This window comes from Oncorhynchus mykiss, chromosome 12, assembly GCF_013265735.2.
Source record: "Oncorhynchus mykiss isolate Arlee chromosome 12, USDA_OmykA_1.1, whole genome shotgun sequence".
In the NCBI taxonomy this organism is placed as follows: Eukaryota; Metazoa; Chordata; class Actinopteri; order Salmoniformes; family Salmonidae; genus Oncorhynchus; species Oncorhynchus mykiss.
The window spans coordinates 17502119-17525053 of record NC_048576.1 but is presented as its reverse complement, the minus strand read 5'-3'; the positions used below and the strand labels follow the sequence as shown (position 1 = coordinate 17525053).

The following is a 22935-nucleotide window of genomic DNA, read 5'->3' as shown; positions in this document are numbered from 1 at the left end:
CTACTGAAATGGCCCTCGCTTCATATTCGTCGTCAAACCCACTGGCTCCAGGTCATCTATAAGTCATTGATAGGTAAAGCCCCACCTTATCTCAGCTCACTGGTCACCATAGCAGCACCCACCCATAGCACACCCTCCAGCAGGTATATTTCACTGGTCACCCCCAAAGCCAATTCCTCTTTGGCCGCCTTTCCTTCCAGTTTTCCGCTGCCAATGACTGGAACAAACTGCAAAAATCACTGAAGCTGGAGACTTACATCTCCTTCACTAATTTTAAGCACCAGCTGTCAGAGCAGCTCACAGATCCCTGCACCTGTACATAGCCCATATGTAAATAGCCCGTCCAACTACCTCATCCCCATACTGTTATTTTTTATTTTGCTCCTTTGCACCCCAGTATCTCTACTTGCTCACTCATCTTCTGCACATCTATCACTCCAGTGTTTAATTGATATATTGTAATTATTTCGCCACTATGGCCTATTTATTGCCTTACCTCCCTTATCCTACCTCATTTGCACACACTGTATATAGACTTCTTCTATTGTATTATTGACTGTATGCTTGTTTATTCCATGTGTAACTCTGTGTTGTTGTTTGTGTCGCATTGCTTTGCTTTATCTTGGCCAGGTCGCAGTTCTAAATGAGAGCCTGACAGCCTACCGGGTTAAATAAAGGTGAATAAAAATATGTACTGCCCCTTTTAATTCCTGCCGGTTTGATGCGACCGCGCATGCTCAGACATATACTGGCAACCTCCAACATGGCGGCTAGAGGCCATGTGCAAGACCCTAACGACCGGAGACTTAGACCTATTTACGGTAACAATTCGCAAGGAAACAGCACATTTGTGTCTGGTTAAATGTGTTGTCATTGTTTATCGATTTACCGGAGCAGTCATCTGATCAGTAGCTTGTGTCTGGGACTCGCTGGGCAGCACCAGGGGCCCCCGAAGTCCCATCCCCGGACTCAATTCGCCTGCAGCGCCGAATGACCGTGCACCTTGGCTTGAGTGGATGTCAGCACAATTCTGACAGCGCACAACTGCAGATATTTTGCCCACCGTTATTCAATGCACGATGAAACAGCTTTGCTTTGAACTACACCCTAAAATAGTTTCAGCGATTAGTCTCTCCCACTTGCTAAATTCAGGTCTCTTTGATTTGACAGCTAATTAACTAAGGCTTAGCTATGTTAGCATGTAGAAACAGTGATGGATCTGAGTCTTAACGTTATTACAAATGTTTTTGCATGCCACAGAAATATCAGCAACTATGTTTAAGCTAACTAGTTAGTTGGTCAGATACACCGGGGTGTATTACACACATTGGTCGGATGCGTTTTACCGTAAGTTAACTCGGTAGCTAGCTAAGTTACCATTAGATGCTAATTTAGCTCTAGAACGGGATGCCATGGTTTGGCTATTAACGTTACAAGGCAGTAGTTGTGATGCTACCTAAATAGCTGGTTAGATGGGTTTTTATTAGCGGGTGTTGTTGATTTCGTGTCTCTGATGCTAACTCTGTTAACTCATTTGTTATCTAGCTACAAAGTATGAAGGCTATAACTACAGATCAATGATCATGGTTAGCTAGCTGTCATGTGTCAGATGGGTTTAAGAGGGTTAAGGTTGGCTAGCTTGATATGCATGGTTGTGTTGTAGCCTTTGATTTGGGCCATTGTTGATTTGGGCCATTCGATGACATTCTAGTGTCGTATTATATCATACAGCTAGATCCAGTTAGATTTATTTTCAAACTGCTCTAATTACATGCACCGTTGAGACTTCTGTTTGGTCTCTCAGCTTTCTCTCTGTTTCCCATTCCTCAAAAGCTCTGCTGAAATCATGTGGAGTTGATTATCATCAGTTGACAGAGGCTGTCAGTGAGTGGACACTGGACACAATGAAAATATACCTGTTGTACAACAGAAAAATATTCCTGCTGTATGGGTGTAGATATATAAATTGATGCTGATCTAGAGACATTTGGTTTATGAAGGATGGGGAAACCCTGATGGCCAACACGAGACATAATGATGTTGGCCTGGCTGTCGTTTGGGCTGATGACATAGTGTAGCTGGAGAGCACTGTGTGTCTGTCTGGCAGGGTTCATTTTGGCATCCAGCTGCCCTGAAGTCTAGACCCCAACTTGCCCTATATAAGGGATTGTGTGCGTGCTTGTCTTTGTGTGTGCTCTGTAAAAAAAAGAAAGAAGTTACATTTGCATGACAATGTGAATTACATATAAAAGGCTTAGAAAAAAAGCTTATGGTACGCCCAGTTGACATTTCAGAGATCCACTTGTGTTTTTGAAGATTTCTCACAAAAAACAGGAATTTTTCATGAAATATAAAAAGGCGTATACTAAAACAAAGAATTACTACATGTCATGTCTCAAAATCAATATCTATCTTACCTGCTTATTCGAGAAGAATGATGACGAGTTCAACGGGAAGGTGAGCCTGTCAGGTAGTCTTTATTCTCGCACAGCATCCAGCCTAGTTTACGCTATGCTGTGCAACTGTCCTTATTTTTTATCACTTTTCAATTTTGGTCATCCTACAAAGGTAAAAACTTCAATAATGTTTGAAAGGTTATTATGTTAGAAACATGAGGTTTGGACCATTGGTTGTTTTAGACGATTATTTACACAATTAACATATTATTTTACCCATTGGTTCAAAATATGCGTTTTTGATTGAACATTCCACATTTTAGAAACTACTTCCAGAGCCTGATAATGGCTTTGGTTAAATTATTTAAATTGGTTGCTGACAGGTCTTAGTACTCCATGAATGGTTTGTAGAGAAATACAAGGAATATCTCCCTTTCTCCTTGGGTGGGACTGGGCTGGGGTGGGTGGGTGTGTATGTGTTATAGTACTGTATGGAGTAGGTTAACTGATTCTGTAATGTCATCTCCCTTAAGACTACCTGGACAATGGCAACAACAAGATGGCGATCCAGCAGGCTGACAAACTGCTGAAGAAACACAAGGACCTGCACTGTGCCAAGGTGGGTGGGACTCTGGGCTGTAGGGCCCAAGATGGAGCCCAGAGCTTTTCCTGGTCTGGTCAAAAACTCCATACCTGACCCCCTAGGCCTTACCTAAAACCCTGCCCCTAACCTCTACCCCCTACGATGATGATGGTGGCATGTTACTCAGGCAGATCCCTCTCGCCAGGTGTTGAAAGCCATCGGTCTGCAGCGAACAGGAAAGCAGGATGAAGCATTTAGCCTGGCCCAGGAGGTGGCGACACTCGAACCCACCGACGATAACTCATTACAGGCTCTCACTATACTGTACAGAGAGATGCACCGCCGTGAGTACACACACACACACATACACATTTGTTGTACTATCCTTCTGGGGACCAAACAATTGATTCCCATTCAAAATCCTATTTTCCGTAACCCTAAACCTAACACTTACACTAACCCCTAAACCTAACACTAACCCCTGAGCCTAAAATAGGCTTTTTCCTTTAGGGGACCAGGAAAATGTCCCCAACTTTCCAGATTTTTCTTGTTTTACTATCCTTTTGAGTACTTTTGTTCTCCACAAAGGCAGTAAAACCAAACACGCACACATCCACACAACTCTCTGAATTATCTTTAAAGCGCCCCCATAGACTGTAAGATTTTAGCCGTCTTATTCTATGATTTCTCTGTCCCAGACAACATTTCCACTTTGTTGGCAAATTGGTAGGTCGTAAACGACTGTCGGACGTCTTGGCTCGTTCAGTGTGACAGGGTCGGGGTCTGACGACTTTTATGTACCACTGTGTGCGGTCGTAGGCTCCGACAAAGTTCTGGTGGTGTCAGAATTGTTTCGCATTCATTGTATAGTGTGGCTGGTGTTACGAGCCGATCCTGGTGACTGACCAATAGGAACATGGCCGGCACTAAGTATGCACATTATTGTGAATAGTCAGATTAATACAATAGTTTGATTTAAACATTTACATGCTGTGCAAGAATAATGGTTTCCCTAATAATCTGAAATCAGGCTACCCGATGGGATTTTGATAAATGCACAAAATCACCAATCAAAGTAAGCGTTCTACCACAGCGACCATGCTATTTTGGGGGAGCCTATTTGACTCTGAGTTCGGACATGTACAGTTATATGAAAACTCTACACACTTTCATTTTTTTCCAAACTTGCGCATAAGCATGAAGAGTGGCTTGCTCTGTTGGTGCTGGCAGATGCGCAGATCAAATAGCCTACGTAGACTGACGTAGACTCTCAAGCCAATCGCAGAATTTGATGACAGAACTGAAGCAAATTGTGCAGTCTGGCCAGGTTATCAATATTTTCATTTGATTACATCGCACAGTGTAATGTGATGATTGTAAAAGACTGAAGCTGCCATACAGTCTGCAAAGGCCTTAGATGTTGTGATGTTGACTCTCCCCATCCCCTCTGTCTGTAGCTGAGTTGGTGACTAAGCTGTATGAAGCTGCGGTGAAGAAGGTTCCTCTCAGCGAGGAGTATCACTCTCACCTGTTCATGGCCTACGCCCGTGTTGGAGAGTACAAGAAGATGCAGCAGGTCAGAAAATGCAGACACACACAGACACACAGACAGAGTCTAGTGGTTAGAGTGTTGGACTATTAACCGAAAGGTTGCTGGATCTAATCCCTGAACTGACAAGGTAAAAATCTGTCGTTCTGCCCCTGAGCAAGACAATTAACTCACTGTTCCCCGGGTGCCGAAGACGTTGATGTCGATTTAAGGAAGCCCCCCACACCTCTCTGATTCAGAGGGGTTGGGTAAAATGCGGAAGACACTTCAGTTGAAGGCATTCAATTGTACAACTGACTAGATATCCCCCTTTCCCACACACACACACACACTTCCCCAGCTTTTCCACAAGCATTAAATACAACTGCTTTAACCTTTTCACGCATAAGTTCCAAATATCTCTAACGGTTTCCCCAGTGTGAGGTTTTTTTATGTGCGTGATGTCAGAATGCACTCACTGTTGCAAAATGTGATTGTTACCCAACAAGACAGGCTGCCCTCAAACCAAGCCACACTGCCTGCCAATTATCTATGTTTCAACTTGTCAATTTCTAATTATTTTCTAACTAGTTTTCTAACAGTTTGATTTGAGGTGTGTCCCGCCTCATTAATTCACATAAGAAGTAGCCCATTTCACTGTTGCAGATCATTTATATTTGAGGCTTTACTGAGTCGGACAAACTTCTCTCAACAAACTTCTCTCCTCAACGAGAGCCCAAGCACTTCCCCAGTGTTTCCCCAGATCAAGTATGAAGACATTCTGCATCTCTAGTCAGAACAGGATTGCACCAACTTTTTCCCCGGCACATTATCTGGCCGGCGCCCGCATTACCTTCATTGTAGTTTCATTACAAATTAGACTTTGGACATGTGTGCGTTCCTACCAAAGTAAGGGCTTTATTTTACTGTATATTATGTTGTCGTTTCTACTGTAGCATACCAAATGTACTGTGCCTTCAGGAAGTGTTTAGACCTCTTGACTTTTTCCACATTTTGTTAGGTTACAGCCTTATTCAAAAATTCATTTCAATTGTTTTTTTCCCCCTCAATCTACACACAATACCCCATAATGACAAAGCAAAAAGCAGCGATTACAGCCGTGAGTCTTCTTGGGTATGACGCTGCAAGCTTGGCACACCTGTATTTTGTCAGTTTGGATGGGGAGCGTTGCTGCACAGCTATTTTCAGGTCTCTCCAGAGATGTTCGATCAGGTTTAAGTCCTGGCTGGGGCACTCAAGAACATTCAGAGACTTGTCCCGAAGCTACTCCTGCGTTGTCTTGGCTGTGTGCTTATGGTCGTTGTCTTTTTGGAAGGTGAACCTTCGCCCCAGTCTGAGAGGTCCTGAGAGCTCTGGAGCAGGTTTTCATCAAGGATCTCTGTACTTGGTTCTGTTCATCGTTGCCTTGATCCTGACTAGTCTCCCATTTCCTGCCGCTGAAAAACATCCCCACAGCATGATTCTGCCACCACCATGCTTCACCGTAGGGATGGTGCCAGATTCTTCCAGATGGGACGCTTGGCATTCAGGGCAAAGAGTTCAATCTTGGTTTCATCAGACCAGAGAATCTTATTTATCATTGTCAGAGTCCTTTAGGTGCTTTTTGGCAAACTCCAAGCGGGCTGTCATGTGCCTTTTACTAAGGTGCAGCGTCCGTCTGGCCACTCTACCATAAAGGCTTGATTGATGGAGTGTTGCAGAGATGGTGGTCCTTCTGGAAGGTTCTCCCATCTCCACATAGGAACTCAGGAGCTCTGTCAGCGTGACCATCCGGTTCTTGGTCACGTCCTTGACCGAGGCCGTTCTCCCCCGATTGCTCAGTTTGGCCCGGTGGCCAGCTCTAGGAAGAGTCTTGCTGGTTCCAAACTTCTTCTGTTTAAGAATGATGGCCACTGTGTTCTTGAGGACCTTCAATGCTGCATAAATGTTCTGGGCCTCGATATAATGTCTCGGGGCTCTACGGACAATTCCTTTGACCTCATGGCTTGGTTTTTGCTCTGACATGCACTGTCAACTGTGGGACCTTATATAGACAGGTGTGTGTCTTTCCAAATCATGTCCAGTCAATTGAATTTACCACAGGTGTGGACTTTAATCAAGTTGTAGAAACGTCAAGGATCATCAATGGAAACAGGATGCACCTGAGCTTAATTTCAAGTCTCATAGCAAAGGGTCTGAATACTTATGTAAATAAGGTATTTCTGTTTTACTTTTAATACATTTGCTAAACTCCAAGTGGGCTGTCATGTGACTAGTCTCCCATTGCTGTAATGCATCAACCCCCCCCCCCCCCCCCCCCCCCACCCCACCCCTCTTTTTACGCTGCTGCTACTCTGTTTATCATATCTGCATAGTCACTTTAACTATACATTCATGTACATACTACCTCAATTGGGCCAACCAACCAGTGCTTCCGCACATTGGCTAACCGGGTTATCTGCATTGTGTCCCACCCACCACCCGCCAAATTCTCTCTTACGCTACTCCTACTCTCTGTTCATCATATATGCATAGTCACTAACTTCTTAGGGCTGCAATCCTGTCAACGGGATGATATGACAACAGCCAGTGAAAGTGCAGGACGCCAAATTCAAAACAACAGAAATCTCATAATTAAAATTCAAACATGCATGTATGTATCTTATACCGTTTTAAAGGTAATATTGTTGTTAATCCCACCACAGTGTCCGATTTCAAATATGCTTTACAGCGAAAGCACCACAAACGATTGTTAGGTCACCACCAAGCCACAGAAAAACACTGCCATTTTTCCAGCCAAAGAGAGTCACTAAAAGCACAAATAGAGATAAAATGAATCACTAACCTTTGATGATCTTCATCAGATGACACTCATAGGACTTCATGTTACACAATACATGTATGTTTTGTTTGAAAGTTTATATAAAAAAATCAGTGTACATTGGCACGTTACGTTCACTAGTTCACTAAACATCCAGTGATTTTTGCATAGCCGCATCGATTCAACAGGAATACTCATCATAAATGTAGATGATAATACAAGTTATACAGATGGAATTATAGATATACCTCTCCTTAATGCAACGGCTGTGTCAGATTTCAACAAAACTTTACGGAAAAAGCAAACCATGCAATAATCTGAGACGGCGCTCAGAAAATTAAATGAAATTAGCCGCCATGTTGGAGTCAACAGAAACCAGAATTTACATGATAAATATTCCTTTACCTTTGATCTTCATCAGAATGCACTCCCAGGAATCGCAGTTCCACAATAAATGCTTGATTTGTTCGATAATGCCCGTTATTTATGTCCAAGTAGCTACTTTTGTTAGCGTTAGGTACAAAACTTTGGACACAAACTTCAAAGTTATATTACAGGTCGAAGAAACATTTCAAACTAAGTATAAAATCAATCATTAGGATGTTTTTATCATAAATCTTCAATAAAGTTCCAACCAGAGAATTCCTTTGTGTCTACAGGAGCAACAGAACGCAAGTTGATACCATGTGGAATGCGCGTGACCAGGAAATGGCTCTCTGCCACTAACCTGACTCATTCAGCTCTTATTCAGTCCCACAACACAGTAGAAGCCTCATTCAAGTTTTTAAAGATGGTTGACATCTAATGGAAGCCCTAGGAAGTGCAACTTCATTCATATCCCAATCTGAATTCAATAGGGCCCGAGTTGAAAATCGACCAACCTCAGATTTCTCACTTCCTGTTTGGATTTCTTCTCAGGTTTTTGCCTGCCATATGAGTTCTGTTATACTCAGACATCATTCAAATAGTTTTAGAAACTTAAGTGTTTTCTATCCAATACTAATAATATGCATATATTAGCAACTGAGACTGAGGAGCAGGCTGTTTACTCTGGGCACCTTTCATCCAAGCTACTCAATACTGCCCCTGCAGCCATAAGAAGTTAATCATATCTGCATGTACATACTACCTCAATCAGCCTGACTAACCGGTGTCTGTATGTTGCCTCGCTACATTTATAGTATCGCTACTGTATATAGCCTGTCTTTTTACTGTTGTTTTATTTCTTTACTTACCTATTGTTCACCTAATACCTTTTTTGCACTATTGGTTAGTAAGCATTTCACTGTAATGTCTACACTTGTTGTATTCGGCACACGTGACAAACTTTGATTTGAAATGTGGAAAAAGTCAAGTGGTCTGAATGCACTGTATTTGTGATGGTACGCTGCAGGGACCAGTCAACAATGATTGCGAATATGTGATTGTACGTGTCAAAAGGTTTAAGTACCCCTAACTAGTGTCTTCAATATTCCCATGATGTCAACAAATACTAAGTCATGTGTTCTTTTGTATTGTTCTGTTTGTCTGGCTCGCTAGGCGGGGATGGCCTTGTATAAGACCGTTCCTAAGAACCCCTACTACTTCTGGTCTGTCATGAGTCTGGTCATGCAGGTAGGCATGCTCTCTCACTAAATATATAGCTTGAGTGACTGTGTGAGTCTGTCTGTGTGACTGTGTGTGTTTACTTTCTGTGTGTGTTTCAGGCCATCTCTGCGCAGGATGAGAAGTTGGCCCAGACCATGTTCCTGCCCCTGGCTGAACGCATGGTGGAGAAGATGGTGAAGGAGGAGAAGATCGAGGCTGAGGCTGAGGTTCAACTGTACTTTATGATCCTGGAGCGGCTGGGGAAGTATGTGGAGGCTCTGGACATGGTCCGCGGTCCACTGGGAGGTAAGAATGGACAGAGATTCTGTGTGCGTGTGTGAGAGACTCAGAGACGATTTGTACAGCTTCTGGGTTGTTCGCTGTGTGACTTGTTCATGTCTTTCTACTCACTCTGTGTATGTTTGCCGTCTCATAGAGAAGTTGACCAGTGAGTTGCAGAGCAGGGAGAATAAGTGTATGATGATGTACCAACGACTGCAGCTCTGGCCTGAATGCAACGCTCTGTCCTACAAGCTACTGCTCAAAAAGTGAGTACACACATTTATATCAAACTCACATTTATGCACACACTTCAGCATTGCTCTTACAAAGTTGCTTTATTTCTCTCCCCTCTCTCTTTCTCCCCCCCCCCCCCCCTCTCTCCCCTCTCTCTTTCTCTCCCCCCCTCTCTCCCCCTCTCTCTTGCTCTCTTTCCCCCTCTCTCCTCTTTCTCATCTCTCTACAGTCCTGATGAATGGCAGTTCTATCTCTCCTACTTTGACTCTCTTTTCCATCTCATGGACAAGTCCTGGAGCCCACCTAATGAGGAAGAGCAGTGAGTACTATGTGTGTCAGGGTTTCGGTTAGGAAAATGTGGCGCCGGACAACGTGACCGGGAAGATTTCAATTTACTGGCCATTTGAGAAATTTACCGGACCCATTACGGCATCCACCCACTGTGCTCAAAATGACAGAAATCACATTTAGATTATGGTAATGCAACTTCACAGAACATTCAACTCCTGTAACGAAGCAGAAAATACAATTTAATTTTCAAACATTTGCCAAAATGCAATTCACGGGAAAACTCCATTCTAAACGGCACACCTGATGAGAGCGGTTCTATATGTGACATTGTTGAAAATCTCCATTAGAAACTTAGAAAGAGGGGGAGATCTAAAGATGCAACAACTAGGATGGGTTGCTAATATGACTAGGATTGTGCCTTTGGCTTCAGGACAATGAAGGATAGTTGATATGAAAGCCAATGGAACAGGAGAGCAATGCCACATGAGGAAGTCTTTCATAGGAGGTGCGTCGAGTAGCCTAGGGAAGTAAATATGAATACATTTGCCAAAATTATATCATTACTCCTGTCTATACATAAATAAAATCATTCAAAATACTTCACCAGAAAGCATGACTTATCCACAGCAGAATCGAGGATCATTAGATTTAAAAAATATATATTTAAAAAATAGCTGTGGTTTCTTAGAAATCAAAAGCTTGTAAGGCCTATGCCTATTTACAAAGCCCACAATTTGGGCAGAACGCATGCCAATAAGGCCTAGCTGATTGAGTTGTGGCTGTCAGTGAAAAGCATCTAAAATATGTGTATAGATTCTCTTTAGTATAACAACAAATGTTGAGACAAGGAGGGGAGGGGGATGTGGCTAAGATATAGGCGAGTCTTAAATTGTAAGCTTCCCCAAACTTGAAATTTACTCGCCGCCTATGAAGTCTTAATAAAATAATTGCCTCCACGTTTCCATGGTGGGATTTGCCTATAGGCTACTTTGAAGCAAGGTAAGACATGCCTCATAACATAAAGTTAAACATTCAAGTTTCAAACAATCAAGGAGGCCTATGTTTTCAAAAGGCATAGGCCCTAATGCCTCCAGCTCACATTTTAAAGTGGAGGTGACACGCTGCGCTTGAATTAGGCGGTAATAAAGTTGAGAAATAAAAATAGCTGTTTTTAATTGTGCACATAAACAGTTAAAACGTGATTGCATTTAGAATTGTTATGCAATGAATGGGCTTATAAAAGCACATGCAGCAGCAACCAGCTGAGCTGCAGGAGAAATCCTGTTCAAAATAGTTGTGTTGGATAAATAAGATGGGCTAAGCGATGACTAACAAATACACATACACCAATTTTTATTTAACTAGACAAGTCAGTTAAGAACAAATTCTTGTTTACAATGACGGCCTACCAGGGAACAGTGGGTTAACTGCCTTGTTCAGGGGCTTAGCGACAGATTTTTACCATGTCAGCTCGGGGATTCGATCCAGCAACCTTTCAGTTAAAGGCAAACAGAAACCCTGTTGTGTGAGTGAGAAAATATTATATAATAGAGGACTATTAGAAGAGGCCATTGCTTGTTAGAGATTCTGCTCTTGGTGGAAGTTTTATCTCGTGGAAGAGATGGGCTGATCAAACAAACTATCTTCTTTGCCTCCCCTTCTCTCTAGCTGTGTGGAGGGTCCAGTGCAGACCACTGTGGCGGAGGCAGTGAAGTTTGTGGTGGACAGGATGGAGGAGGAGGACAAGAAGGATTCTCGTCCTCTCAGAGGTCCCTACATGGCCTGCCTGGAACTCATACACAGACTGAGACAGAGGGGCTGTCCTGATGAGGAAGAGCTAGGTACACACACACAAACACACACTAGTGCTGCTGTTATTTTTGGAACTCGGTTCAATTATTTGAAATGCATTTGTTTCTCTAGAGATCAGATCGAACTGTGCAATGTAGTAGGGATTTGTAGTTTCCAAAAGGCTAATATTCTACATAGTTTAGCGCAGAAAATGTGGTAATTAACGACAAGGACCATAATCCGTTGCGCGTCCGCCTACTTGTCCGATCTGTATGGAGCTTATTATACCTCAGTGGTGTGGAGCACTCACGGAGACGGAGAGAACGCGATATCAAGAGAGAAAGAGAGGGGCAGAAAGCAGTTGCTTTGGATTTTTTTCTACCTGAAAATACTGCACATGATCTAAGTGATTGATAGTTGGTATTCAGCAGTCAGAAAAGTATGCCTGATTTACTTTCGAAGAACTACTAAAATAGTGATTTTGTCTGACAACATAGGCAGCAGCTCTATAGAGATGCGATGACTTGGAATTAAATAAAGTCATCAAATAAAACAAATGTAATGTACACAAACTGAAATATTTAATTAAGGTAAATGAATGATAGTTAATAAGGAATAAGCCGTAATGGGCAGTCACTACCATCATGGGACTTTTATTCAACTTAATAGTTGTATTTTGTGCTATACCATTTAACCCACATAATGCATTTGTCTAAAAATGATGATTGAAACCGATATTGAAAACCGTGATGATTTTTTAATTGATGACCCGAGTCCGAACCAACCTCAAAAAGCACTAACGCACACCCTACAGTTTCCTTGGCTGTTGACAGTTTATTTGCGTTGTGTTTTTATTGGTTGTCTACAGGAGATCCGTTGGAGTTGATGCTTCAGTTCTTTGGGAAGTTTGGAGACAAACCCTGCTGTATTACAGACCTGAAGATATATTTACACCTACTTCCCCCTGAGCAACACACACAGGTACACACACACCTGCAGAACACCACCAGTAGTGGGAATCTATCACCAAGCCCCTGATGAGTTGGACAATTCTGCTCCTCTCCTTCCCTCTCCTATTTTCTCTCTTCCTCTCCTCCTCCCTGTAGTTTAGAAACCGTCTGGGGGAGTTGGTTCCGTTGGGGGAGGTGGGTGAGGATGGCTTTGGGTTTCCGGGGGATACGAAGGCGTTGCAGAGACACCTGTGTGTGTGTCAGCTGAGCCGGGTGCTGGGACTGCAACACACTCTGGACACAGAGGGCAAACTATGCCTCATCACAGAACTCAAAGCCCACTACCACTATGGACTACAGTTTGGTAAGGACAGCCATTCTATCGGTCCCTATCTTTATCTATCCCTTTCCGTCTAGCCATCTAAAATGTGATGCATCTAGCTTAAAAACTGCTGGAAGAGATGCAATGGCAATTTTGTGAAGAACCAGAAAATAGTTTCTGACAATAGTGTGTGTGTGTAACACAGGGAAGTCATGTCTGAAGACAGAGCTCCAGTTCTCTGATACGTACTGTCTCATGGTCGCTCACGTCTACATCGACCTCTGGACAGAAACTGGTGAGTCATCGTCTTAATTTCTCTCTCATCTACCTGCCTTCTCTCTCTGCCTCTTTCTCTCTGTCTCCCTGCCTTTCACTCTCTGCCTCTCTTTCCCTCTCTCGCTCTTGGTTTCTCTGTTTGTTAACATTCTGTGTGTGTGTCTCTGTGCGTGATAGGCGATGAGAACATGCTGTGGCAGTGTCTCGGCGTGTTAGAGGAGGGTTTGTCCTACAGTCCCTCCAACGCTCAGTTCAAACTACTGCTTCTGCTTCTTTTCTGTCGCCTCGGAGCCTTCCAGCCCGTAGTGGACCTCTACTCCAGCCTGGATGCCAAGCACGTACAGCACGACACCATAGGGTGGGTCTCTAGTACACACACACTCTCACAAGTTTTACTATCCTTGTGAGCTAAAATAGATTTCCATTCAAAATCCAATTTTTCTTAACTCCTTACAATAAACCTAACACCTAATTGTAAAGCCAACCCCTAAGTCCAATTCTAACCGTAAACCTAACCCCTGAGCGTAAAATAGTCTTTGTCCTCATGGGGGACCTGGGAAATGTACCCACGAGGGAGGATTTTCCTCGTTTTACTATCCATGTGGGGACTTCCGGTACCCATTAGGATAGTAATACACACACCCCAGGGTTTCCGTTAACTAGTAATGGCCGGCTTTTGGCCCCCCCAAAAAATGAACAATTCAATTTTAAATAAAATGATAAAATCCCATTGAGAAATAATGCATTTTATCCTATATATTGATTTGAAAAGCCAAGCTGTTTTTAATTGTGCACAAAATGAATTGTGCACACTGTTTAAGACTTGATTGTAATGAGCTGGAGGCAGTATGCATTTTCAAAACGTATTTTTTATTTATTTTACCTTTATTTTATTGGCAAGTCAGTTAAGAACAAATACTTATTTTCAATGACAGCCTAGGAACAGTGGGTTAACTGCCTGTTCAGTGTCTATCTTCCCACAACTGTCCCAGAGTCTGTTTGGAATAGGTTATTTCTTTCTCGCACAGAATGACAAGCTGGCCAATAGAATAGGTCAACTTTTCTACCATGGGGGATAGTAGATTGACTTAGACTAGTGATTTTGCTGTTTGTCTCACACATTGTTGGCTGAGGAAAAGTACACATGGGCAGTTCTAACATAGGGGACACTTGGGTTTCAAGTTTGAGAAAAAAAAAAAAATGCACCTTTTATAATAAAGCATTCCATGCATTCTCACATTTGCAAACTTATGTAAGATAGCCTCCTATTCCTAATGTGTTGATTAGATTGGATAGTCATAATAATATAACTCGATCACTGTTTGCAAAAAAAGACTGTTCAATGCAGCGAGTAGTGACTTCGAGAAGGCCTAGGCTATATCAGAGCCTAGATTTCTTCTTTCTTTGCACAGGAAAATGTTGGCTTTTTCTGAACAAATTTCAAGCAATTCTACTATACTTTATATGACTGGAGACCTTTATTAACCTTTATTTAACTAGGCAAGTCAGTTAAGAACTTTAAATACAAAATTGACAATACAACTTTCATAAGTTACATACCAATAAAACATACAAAATAAAGACTAGCCTGCTGGCCTTACTGAGTCGATAGGAACATTGGCCCGAGCTATTTAGGAGGGATATCACACCTGGAACAAATGATTGTCTCGTTCTGTTTTTCCTGATGAGGGGTGCCCTATACCTGCGCCCAGACTGGAGTAGTTCAAAGTCTGGGTACAGGGGGTGGCTTGGGTCTAGAATGATTTTGTGAGCCTTGCGGAGGGCCCTGACCTTAAAGATCTCATCTAGGCCTGTCTGTGACTCCAAGTACCTTGCTTGCTGTGGTGATAATTCTTCTCAGCATGTTTCTCTGGCTGACAGCGGCATTTACAGCAATAGTCATTTGTTTTACAAACAGTTTTTTGGCGATTTGTACTTTTAAATATTGCGATATGCCTGGCTCAGGGCCTAAATGCTTTTCACTGACGATTGCATCTCAACAATCATCTATTTGGTATTTGCCGCGTGCTCTGCCCAAATTGCGGGCCCTTCTGACTGTAGGCTATGTGATTTTTAAAACAATCCACAGCAAAAAAATATTTAAGAAGCTAATGATCCTCTTTGGCCAAATCATGCTTTCTGGTGTAGTAGCCACATTTCTGATCATTTTATTTCTTTCTGTATAGACAGGAATAAGTTAATTAGACTATATAATGTTGGCAATTTAATTCGACGCGCTGCCTATGTATTCTAACATCTTCCAATTGCTCATCGGAATTCAGTAAGAATGACGCACGCCGTTGCATCCGAGATGCATGTTACCATGAACTAAATGGTATTTCTGTCATTCTGAGAACTGGGAGGATGCCGTAATCTGGTTCCGTAACTATTTTTGGTCCAGTAAATTAAAATGCTCTGACAGAAACGCTGACACACACACACACACACACATTAAGATTACCATAACCAATGCACTAATCCTTATATTCTCTCCTCTCTCCCAGGTATCTGTTAACTCGTTATGCAGGGTCGTTGGGTCAGTTTGCTGCAGCCTCCCAGTCCTATAACTTCTCCCTCAGGTTTTTCCACTCCAACCAGAAAGATGTGAGTCCCTGTCTCATCTAAGTATGTCCTAAATATGTCATATATTCAGATGAGTTGTATTTTCTCACCTCTTCCTTGTTTCCTCTTTTCTGTCCTCCACCAGACCTCAGAGTACATAATCCAGGCCTATAAGTATGGAGCGTTTGAGAAAATCCCAGAATTCATAGCATTTAGAACCCGGCTCAACCAATCTCTGCACTTCGCTCAGGTCCGCACCGAGAGGATGTTACTGGACTTGTACACCGAGGCTGACATGTGAGAGTACACACACACACACACACACACACACACACACACACACACACCCCTACCTACCTACCTGTAACACATTCCTGTGTTGCTCTAGCACATCAAGTCTGGAGGAGAGTGTGAAGGCGATGGGTCTGTGTCCTGAGGAGGATGACATTCCCTGGGACAACATGAGGGACAACCGAGACCTGACGGTCCTCTTCAGCTGGGACCCCAAGGACCGGTACACACACACTTGTCACAAGTTCACAACATATTTACCCATGCCAGTCTGTAAAAATGTGTGTGTTCCAGGGAGCTGACTGAGGAGCATCGTCGTCTGTCTCTAGAGGAGGAGTCGGTCTGGTTAAAGGTTCGCTCTCTCACGCTCCGCCTCCTCGCCTCATTGGCGCTGCTCAGACACGCCCCCTCATCACGGAACTCTGATAAGACCAATGAGAATGGTGTATCGGCCAAAAGCTCCACCCTCCAGACCCTCCTCTCCCAGCTAGACCTGACACTACAGACCGCAGCCCAGATCACAGAGAAACAGACACAGGTACACACGCTTCACTAATAACTGTAATGTAATATGGTAGTTGGTTTATCTAAAGCAACTTACATCAGTGAGTGCATTCTGGATGGCCCCAGCATGAACTGAACCCACCACCATGTTCTTAACAACTGAGCCACACAGGACCACTAACTGTTGTTGTGTTGTTCTAGTACCCGTTCCTGGGCCCTCCCTCCTCCCGCCTGGCCTCTGCTCTGTCTAGTGGCAGCTGTCACTGTCAGGCCTCTGCTCTGCAATTATCACTGACTCTTCAGGAACTAGAGACCACTGGACTGGGTAAGATGAGGGATGTAGACTTCCGTACCACTGGCCTCCAACCGTCTGTCCATCTACAGAAGTAGCAGGACTGGGAAGGAGAGCGATGGAGGAAGAGATGGATGTGGGGTGGGGAAGTGGGAGGAGTCTAGAGAGAGGAGCGGGAGAAATGATGTCATGTTCTTTATAATTTCTCTTTCCAGACGACTCGTCAGAACTCCAAACCCAGATCTGTAACTCCTTCAAATCATTAATAGTACAACTCCAAGGTAAGACATCAGAGCTCTTTAAAGATTTACAACAGGTCCATGCTAATAATGACTGTGTAGTCAGCCACAGGAGATATCATGGCTTCAGGTTGCTAGTCGAGGTATCACTGGTGTAGTAGTTCCTTCTTACTCGCCCATGCTGATCTGTGCCCCTACTCCCTCCAGAGCTGTTATCCAGATGTAAAGGAGAAGTGTTGGAGATGAAAAACAGCAGATTGATGACCCAGCCCTCCCTGTTAGAAACACTGGTCTTCTTCGTCGAGGTCAGTGTAGTCTCTCTAAATATATATCACTAAAACATTGCTCAAATGGAAATGTATTATAATAAGAAATATTGCAGATGCACAGCAACTGTGTGTAATACATGGTGATGTCTCCTGGTCAGACTGTGTGTGTGTGTAATACATGGTGATGTCTCCTGGTCAGACTGTGTGTGTGTGTAATACATGGTGATGTCTCCTGGTCAGACTGTGTGTGTGTAATACATGGTGATGTCTCCTGGTCAGACTGTGTGTGTGTGTAATACATGGTGATGTCTCCTGGTCAGACTGTGTGTGTGTGTAATACATGGTGATGTCTCCTGGTCAGACTGTGTGTGTGTAATACATGGTGATGTCTCCTGGTCAGACTGTGTGTGTGTGTAATACATGGTGATGTCTCCTGGTCAGACTGTGTGTGTGTGTAATACATGGTGATGTCTCCTGGTCAGACTGTGTGTGTGTAATACATGGTGATGTCTCCTGGTCAGACTGTGTGTGTGTGTAATACATGGTGATGTCTCCTGGTCAGACTGTGTGTGTGTGTGTAATACATGGTGATGTCTCCTGGTCAGACTGTGTGTGTGTGTAATACATGGTGATGTCTCCTGGTCAGACTGTGTGTGTGAGTAATACATGGTGATGTCTCCTGGTCAGACTGTGTGTGTGTGTGTGTGTGTGTGTAATACATGGTGATGTCTCCTGGTCAGACTGTGTGTGTGTGTGTGTGTGTGTGTGTGTGTAATACATGGTGATGTCTCCTGGTCAGACTGTGTGTGTGTGTGTGTAATACATGGTGATGTATCCTGGTCAGACTGTGTGTGTGTGTAATACATGGTGATGTCTCCTGGTCAGACTGTGTGTGTGTGTGTGTGTGTAATACATGGTGATGTCTCCTGGTCAGACTGTGTGTGTGTGTGTGTGTGTGTAATACATGATGTCTCCTGGTCAGACTGTGTGTGTGTGTAATACATGGTGATGTCTCCTGGTCAGACGTGTGTGTGTGTGTGTGTGTGTAATACATGGTGATGTATCCTGGTCAGACTGTGTGTGTAATACATGGTGATGTCTCCTGGTCAGACTGTGTGTGTGTAATACATGGTGATGTCTCCTGGTCAGACTGTGTGTGTGTAATACATGGTGATGTCTCCTGGTCAGACTGTGTGTGTGTGTGTGTGTGTGTGTGTGTGTGTGTAATACATGGTGGTGTCCCCTGGTCAGACTGTGTGTAATACATGGTGATGTCTCCTGGTCAAATCAAATCAAATGTTATTTGTCACATACACATGGTTAGCAGATGTTAATGCGAGTGTAGCGAAATGCTTGTGCTTCTAGTTCCGACAATGCAGTAATAACCAACGAGTAATCTAGCTAACAATTCCAAAACTACTACCTTATATACACAAGTGTAAAGGGATAAAGAATATGTACATAAAGATATATGAATGAGTGATGGTACAGAACGGCATAGGCAAGATACAGTAGATGGTATCGAGTACAGTATATACATATGAGATGAGTATGTAAACAGTGGCATAGTTTAAAGTGGCTAGTGATACATGTATTACATAAGGATACAGTAGATGATAGAGTACAGTATATACATACACATATGAGATGAATAATGTAGGGTATGTAAACATTATATTAAGTAGCATTGTTTAAAGTGGCTAGTGATATATTTACATCATTTCCCATTATTAAAGTGGCTGGAGTTGAGTCAGTGTGTTGGCAGCAGCCACTCAATGTTAGTGGTGGCTGTTTAACAGTCTGATGGCCATGAGATAGAAGCTGTTTTTCAGTCTCTCGGTCCCTGCTTTGATGCACCTGTACTGACCTCCCCTTCTGGATGATAGCGGGGTGAACAGGCAGTGGCTCGGGTGGTTGTTGTCCTTGATGATCTTTATGGCCTTCCTGTGACATCGGGTGGTGTAGGTGTCCTGGAGGGCAGGTAGTTTGCCCCCGGTGATGCGTTGTGCAGACCTCACTACCCTCTAGAGAGCCTTACGGTTGTGGGCGGAGCAGTTGCCGTACCAGACTGTGTGTGTGTGTAATACATTGTGATGTCTCCTGGTCAGACTGTGTGTGTGTGTAATACTGTGTAACACTGTCTCTTGTTCAGACTGTGTGTGTGTGTGTGTGTAATACATGGTGGTGTCTCCTGGTCAGACAGTGTGTGTGTGTGTGTGTGTGTGTGTAATGCTGTGTAACACTGTCTCCTGGTCAGACTGTGTGTGTGTGTGTAACACATGGTGATGTCTCCTGGTCAGACTGTGTGTGTGTGTGTGTAACACATGGTGATGTCTCCTGGTCAGACTGTGTGTGTGTGTAATACATGGTGATGTCTTCTGGTCAGACTGTGTGTGTGTAATACATGGTGATGTCAGACTGTGTGTGTGTAATACATGGTGATGTCAGACTGTGTGTGTGTGTAATACATGGTGATGTCTCCTGGTCAGACTGTGTGTGTAATACATGATGATGTCTCCTGGTCAGACTGTGTGTGTGTGTGTGTAATACATGATGATGTCTCCTGGTCAGACTGTGTGTGTGTGTGTGTAATGCATGGTGATGTCTCCTGGTCAGACTGTGTGTGTGTAATACATGAGGATGTCTCCTGGTCAGACTGTGTGTGTGTGTAATACATGATGATGTCTCCTGGTCAGACTGTGTGTGTGTGTGTAATACATGATGATGTCTCCTGGTCAGACTGTGTGTGTGGTGCTGTGGGTGGCCAGTTACTCTGCCAGTGTCCTGCGACCGCTCAAGTCCAGCCTACAGAAGAAGAAGAAGAAGACAAAGGACAGCAGCACAGCCATGGTACACACTCACTACCGTCTCATCCTCCCCTTGTCCGCGTACAACCCTTCTGACACCATCCCATCCCTTCCTCTGTCCCTATAGCCAGTGGTGCTGAGTGGCTTCCAGGAGTGGACAGGCAGCCTACAGGGCATTGTGACCCAGGCTTTGGATCACGTGAAGGGGCAGGAGGCCAGCCTGGCAGCCCTCAAACTAGCAGCACTTACCTTGGGGGTGGGACACGCACAGACACAGGTTGGTAGGTCTGGGTGGGTAGCTGTGTGTATGATTACTGATTTTGTTTCTTTAATTCAAAGCATGGTTCTTACTCTCCCCCTTGCCTTACATCTTTGTCTGTCTCTACCCTCTCTCTCCCAGGAGGAGTGTGGATTCACCAGAGCAGCCATGGACAAGGTTCAGACTAGTTATCTTGGCTCGCTGCAGGAGCTGGGAGATCTACTGAGGAAGAGAGCTGATTCGCTGAAGAGCCTCAAGTTCTGACCAGCAATCACCATCACCCTTCAATCAATATTGTCATACCTAATTATCACTATTATACTGGATCACCTCATCTAACTGCCCCCCCTGCTCCTCTCAAAGGAGGTGTTGCCTGCTACCAACAGTCTTTCACTTCATCGCCTTCCTTTTCCACATCTCCCTCACTCTGGGTGTCACTTTATATAACACAGGACTCCCACCATCACTGCTCTCTCTCAGCAAGGAACCACAGATATTTCTGCTTTATTATGTGATAATGTCACAGAGAAGCTCCTCAAACATACTACAAAGCCATTTTAGATCTACTCTAATAAATGATTGTACATAGTCCGCAGATGACAGATCAACTACCACAGCAACAACTCCTTGACTGAATGTAAATGAAATAAGAACTAAGCAACATTTTCCCCTTAGTTGTTTTTTCCTGGCCTCTGTTGCTTCCATGGTGACCGATGAGAAGATCTGCTCCTGTTTTTCATGTTGGACTCCTCACTTCCCGAGCCTGACCTGGCAGCCCACTGTTGTCAGTGACACTCTTCTGCTCATAAGAACAAATAGGGCAGAGATGGTGCTTAGCTTACTGTATGAAAACGAGGACAGCTGAACAAAGAAGGTTCTTGGCGTATTGTACAAGCAAGGAAAGCTGAACGCGGCCCCAACTCTGAAAAGCTTCTGAATTTTTGGTTTCAGAAGTGCACAACTCCAGTGCTGATTTTAGGCCTTGACTTTTAGCCAGCAACCTGGGAAACGGGTTGTCTGCACTCCTCTCCGGGCAACCAGTGACTTAATAGGTCAGTTTAGAGCAGATGAGTATACTACAAGGTAGGATCAAAGAGTTAGCCAGCTAACTTGCCTAAATATATATATTTTTTAAAGATGAGCTTAGTCTAATTGACTCAACCACAGATGTTTAGTTTTCTTAATGAACCTGAAGTTAGTTGGCTAACTCATTGCACCTCTGGTTGGTTTTCTCACCCTGCTCCCCACCAGTTCATGCCTTTCAATCCCAAACTCCCCCTTTTGTTTTCTCTGTTTGAAACCCTCTGTAGTTATTGGAATACCTGAATCTGAAAAGTAATGTATTTGCATTCTGTCGGTGGAAAGTATATGTAGCTTGCCTGGTTTAGTTAAACCATCCACTGACTGTCGATTTTTGTTTTAACACTGTAGGAGAGAGACCAGACAGTTATACAGCCTGTTTATTCAGAGGTGCTAGTGTTTTAAATGCTGTGGAAACAGTTCTCTGACAATGGCTGAAACCCAAAGTTAAGATATCTAAATGTGAAGGAGACAACCAACGTGTCCGATTTGCAATGAAGATGGGAAATGTTTTTGAAATAGTCCTTCATTGTCTCTTCAGGGTGCATCTCGCTGCAATGATCTCCCACAATTCATTTCACTAACAAACTGTCAATGGCTGTGTTCGAGAGCGTCAAGTATGACTCATTATTAGATCGGTCACAATTTACCAATGATATATTGCGGTTTTGCGGGATCTTTAACATGGCCGTTGTGTCTTAACAACATTGCTCTGTTATGGCATTTCACCTGCTAGCTACCGATATACATTAGGGTCACGTTCAGTAGCATTGTGGAATGCTCTAAAATGTGCTCTAATCAATGCATTTCTAACTGGAGGCAAACTAAGGGCTCTATTCAGTCTCACGGAAGTTCAGCGTGATTTACATTTTTAAAGGCAATGTTCGAGTTAGTGCATTTCCACACATCTTTGGGGCGAGGGAGCATGGACATGGTTGGATCAAATTTGGGGAAAGCTGAATTTTATGCAATTCTGTGATCTCGCAACACTATTAACCAATTAAAGCTCACTATAGCTTCCAGCCCCTATTGGATTGGCACCTAGCCGGCTTGCTAGCAACCACATGGGGGCGAAGCTAGAATGCTATCCAAATTATCCCGTTATGTGGAACTCTTAAGACTGCAAAACAAAACGCATGTCGGCTCAATCTGTAACGCTACAGCGATATTGAATAGAGACCTAAACTAGTAGACATGTTTACAGCCGGGGGCACTGAGACTGACTAATATTGATCTCTATATGCTTTGGTTTATTTTATCCTTTTTTAAACAAGACGTGGACGAGAGGGCAGGGACGTTGAACAGTTTGATCGTCCCACAGTAACCCCCGGACCCTCTCTAGAGGCTGTCAGTGGACTCATTGAGGTGCTGAGAACGAAGTGGTCGACAATCTGGAGTGCCATCAATTTATACCCATCCTGTCTCTTTTGCTAGAAAATTGAAAACAAAAACACTGGAATGTCATATATATAAAATGAACAAATCAGTTTGTCTTGAATCAATGTTTGTCTCTGAAAATACAGAGTAGGCTATTTATTCAGTAGTAGATGAACCACAATAGTGATGTCAAA

General features: G+C 43.5%; 1 protein-coding gene across 3 annotated transcripts; it reads left to right on the top strand.

Annotated features, from left to right (window-relative positions):
- Positions 1–666: 666 nt before the first annotated feature.
- LOC110537091 (N-alpha-acetyltransferase 25, NatB auxiliary subunit) lies at positions 667–22850 on the top strand. Of its 3 annotated transcripts, XM_036937081.1 has the most exons (23): positions 667–821; positions 2930–3015; positions 3185–3323; positions 4437–4555; positions 8868–8942; positions 9035–9221; positions 9352–9463; positions 9661–9750; positions 11391–11563; positions 12382–12494; positions 12620–12827; positions 12991–13080; positions 13239–13419; positions 15566–15665; positions 15769–15920; positions 16012–16137; positions 16209–16452; positions 16620–16743; positions 16926–16991; positions 17157–17254; positions 19958–20068; positions 20153–20302; positions 20426–22850. In XM_036937081.1, the coding sequence occupies exons 1-23, from the start codon at positions 722–724 to the stop codon at positions 20546–20548; spliced, it is 2967 nt and encodes a 988-aa protein (XP_036792976.1). In that variant the 5' UTR covers positions 667–721; the 3' UTR covers positions 20549–22850. The 3 variants fall into 3 exon arrangements, with proteins under 3 accessions (XP_036792976.1, XP_036792979.1, XP_036792978.1); XM_036937084.1 differs by lacking the exon at positions 4437–4555; XM_036937083.1 differs by lacking the exon at positions 16012–16137.
- The last annotated feature ends 85 nt before the right edge of the window (positions 22851–22935 follow it).

Coding starts and splice junctions, on each gene's coding strand:
- LOC110537091 (XM_036937081.1), top strand. CDS start 722: ATGCGACCGCGCATGCTCAGACATATACTGGCAACCTCCAACATGGCG. Junction 3,016..3,184: donor AGGACCTGCACTGTGCCAAG/GTGGGTGGGACT, acceptor CCCTCTCGCCAG/GTGTTGAAAGCCATCGGTCT. Junction 16,992..17,156: donor ATTAATAGTACAACTCCAAG/GTAAGACATCAG, acceptor TACTCCCTCCAG/AGCTGTTATCCAGATGTAAA.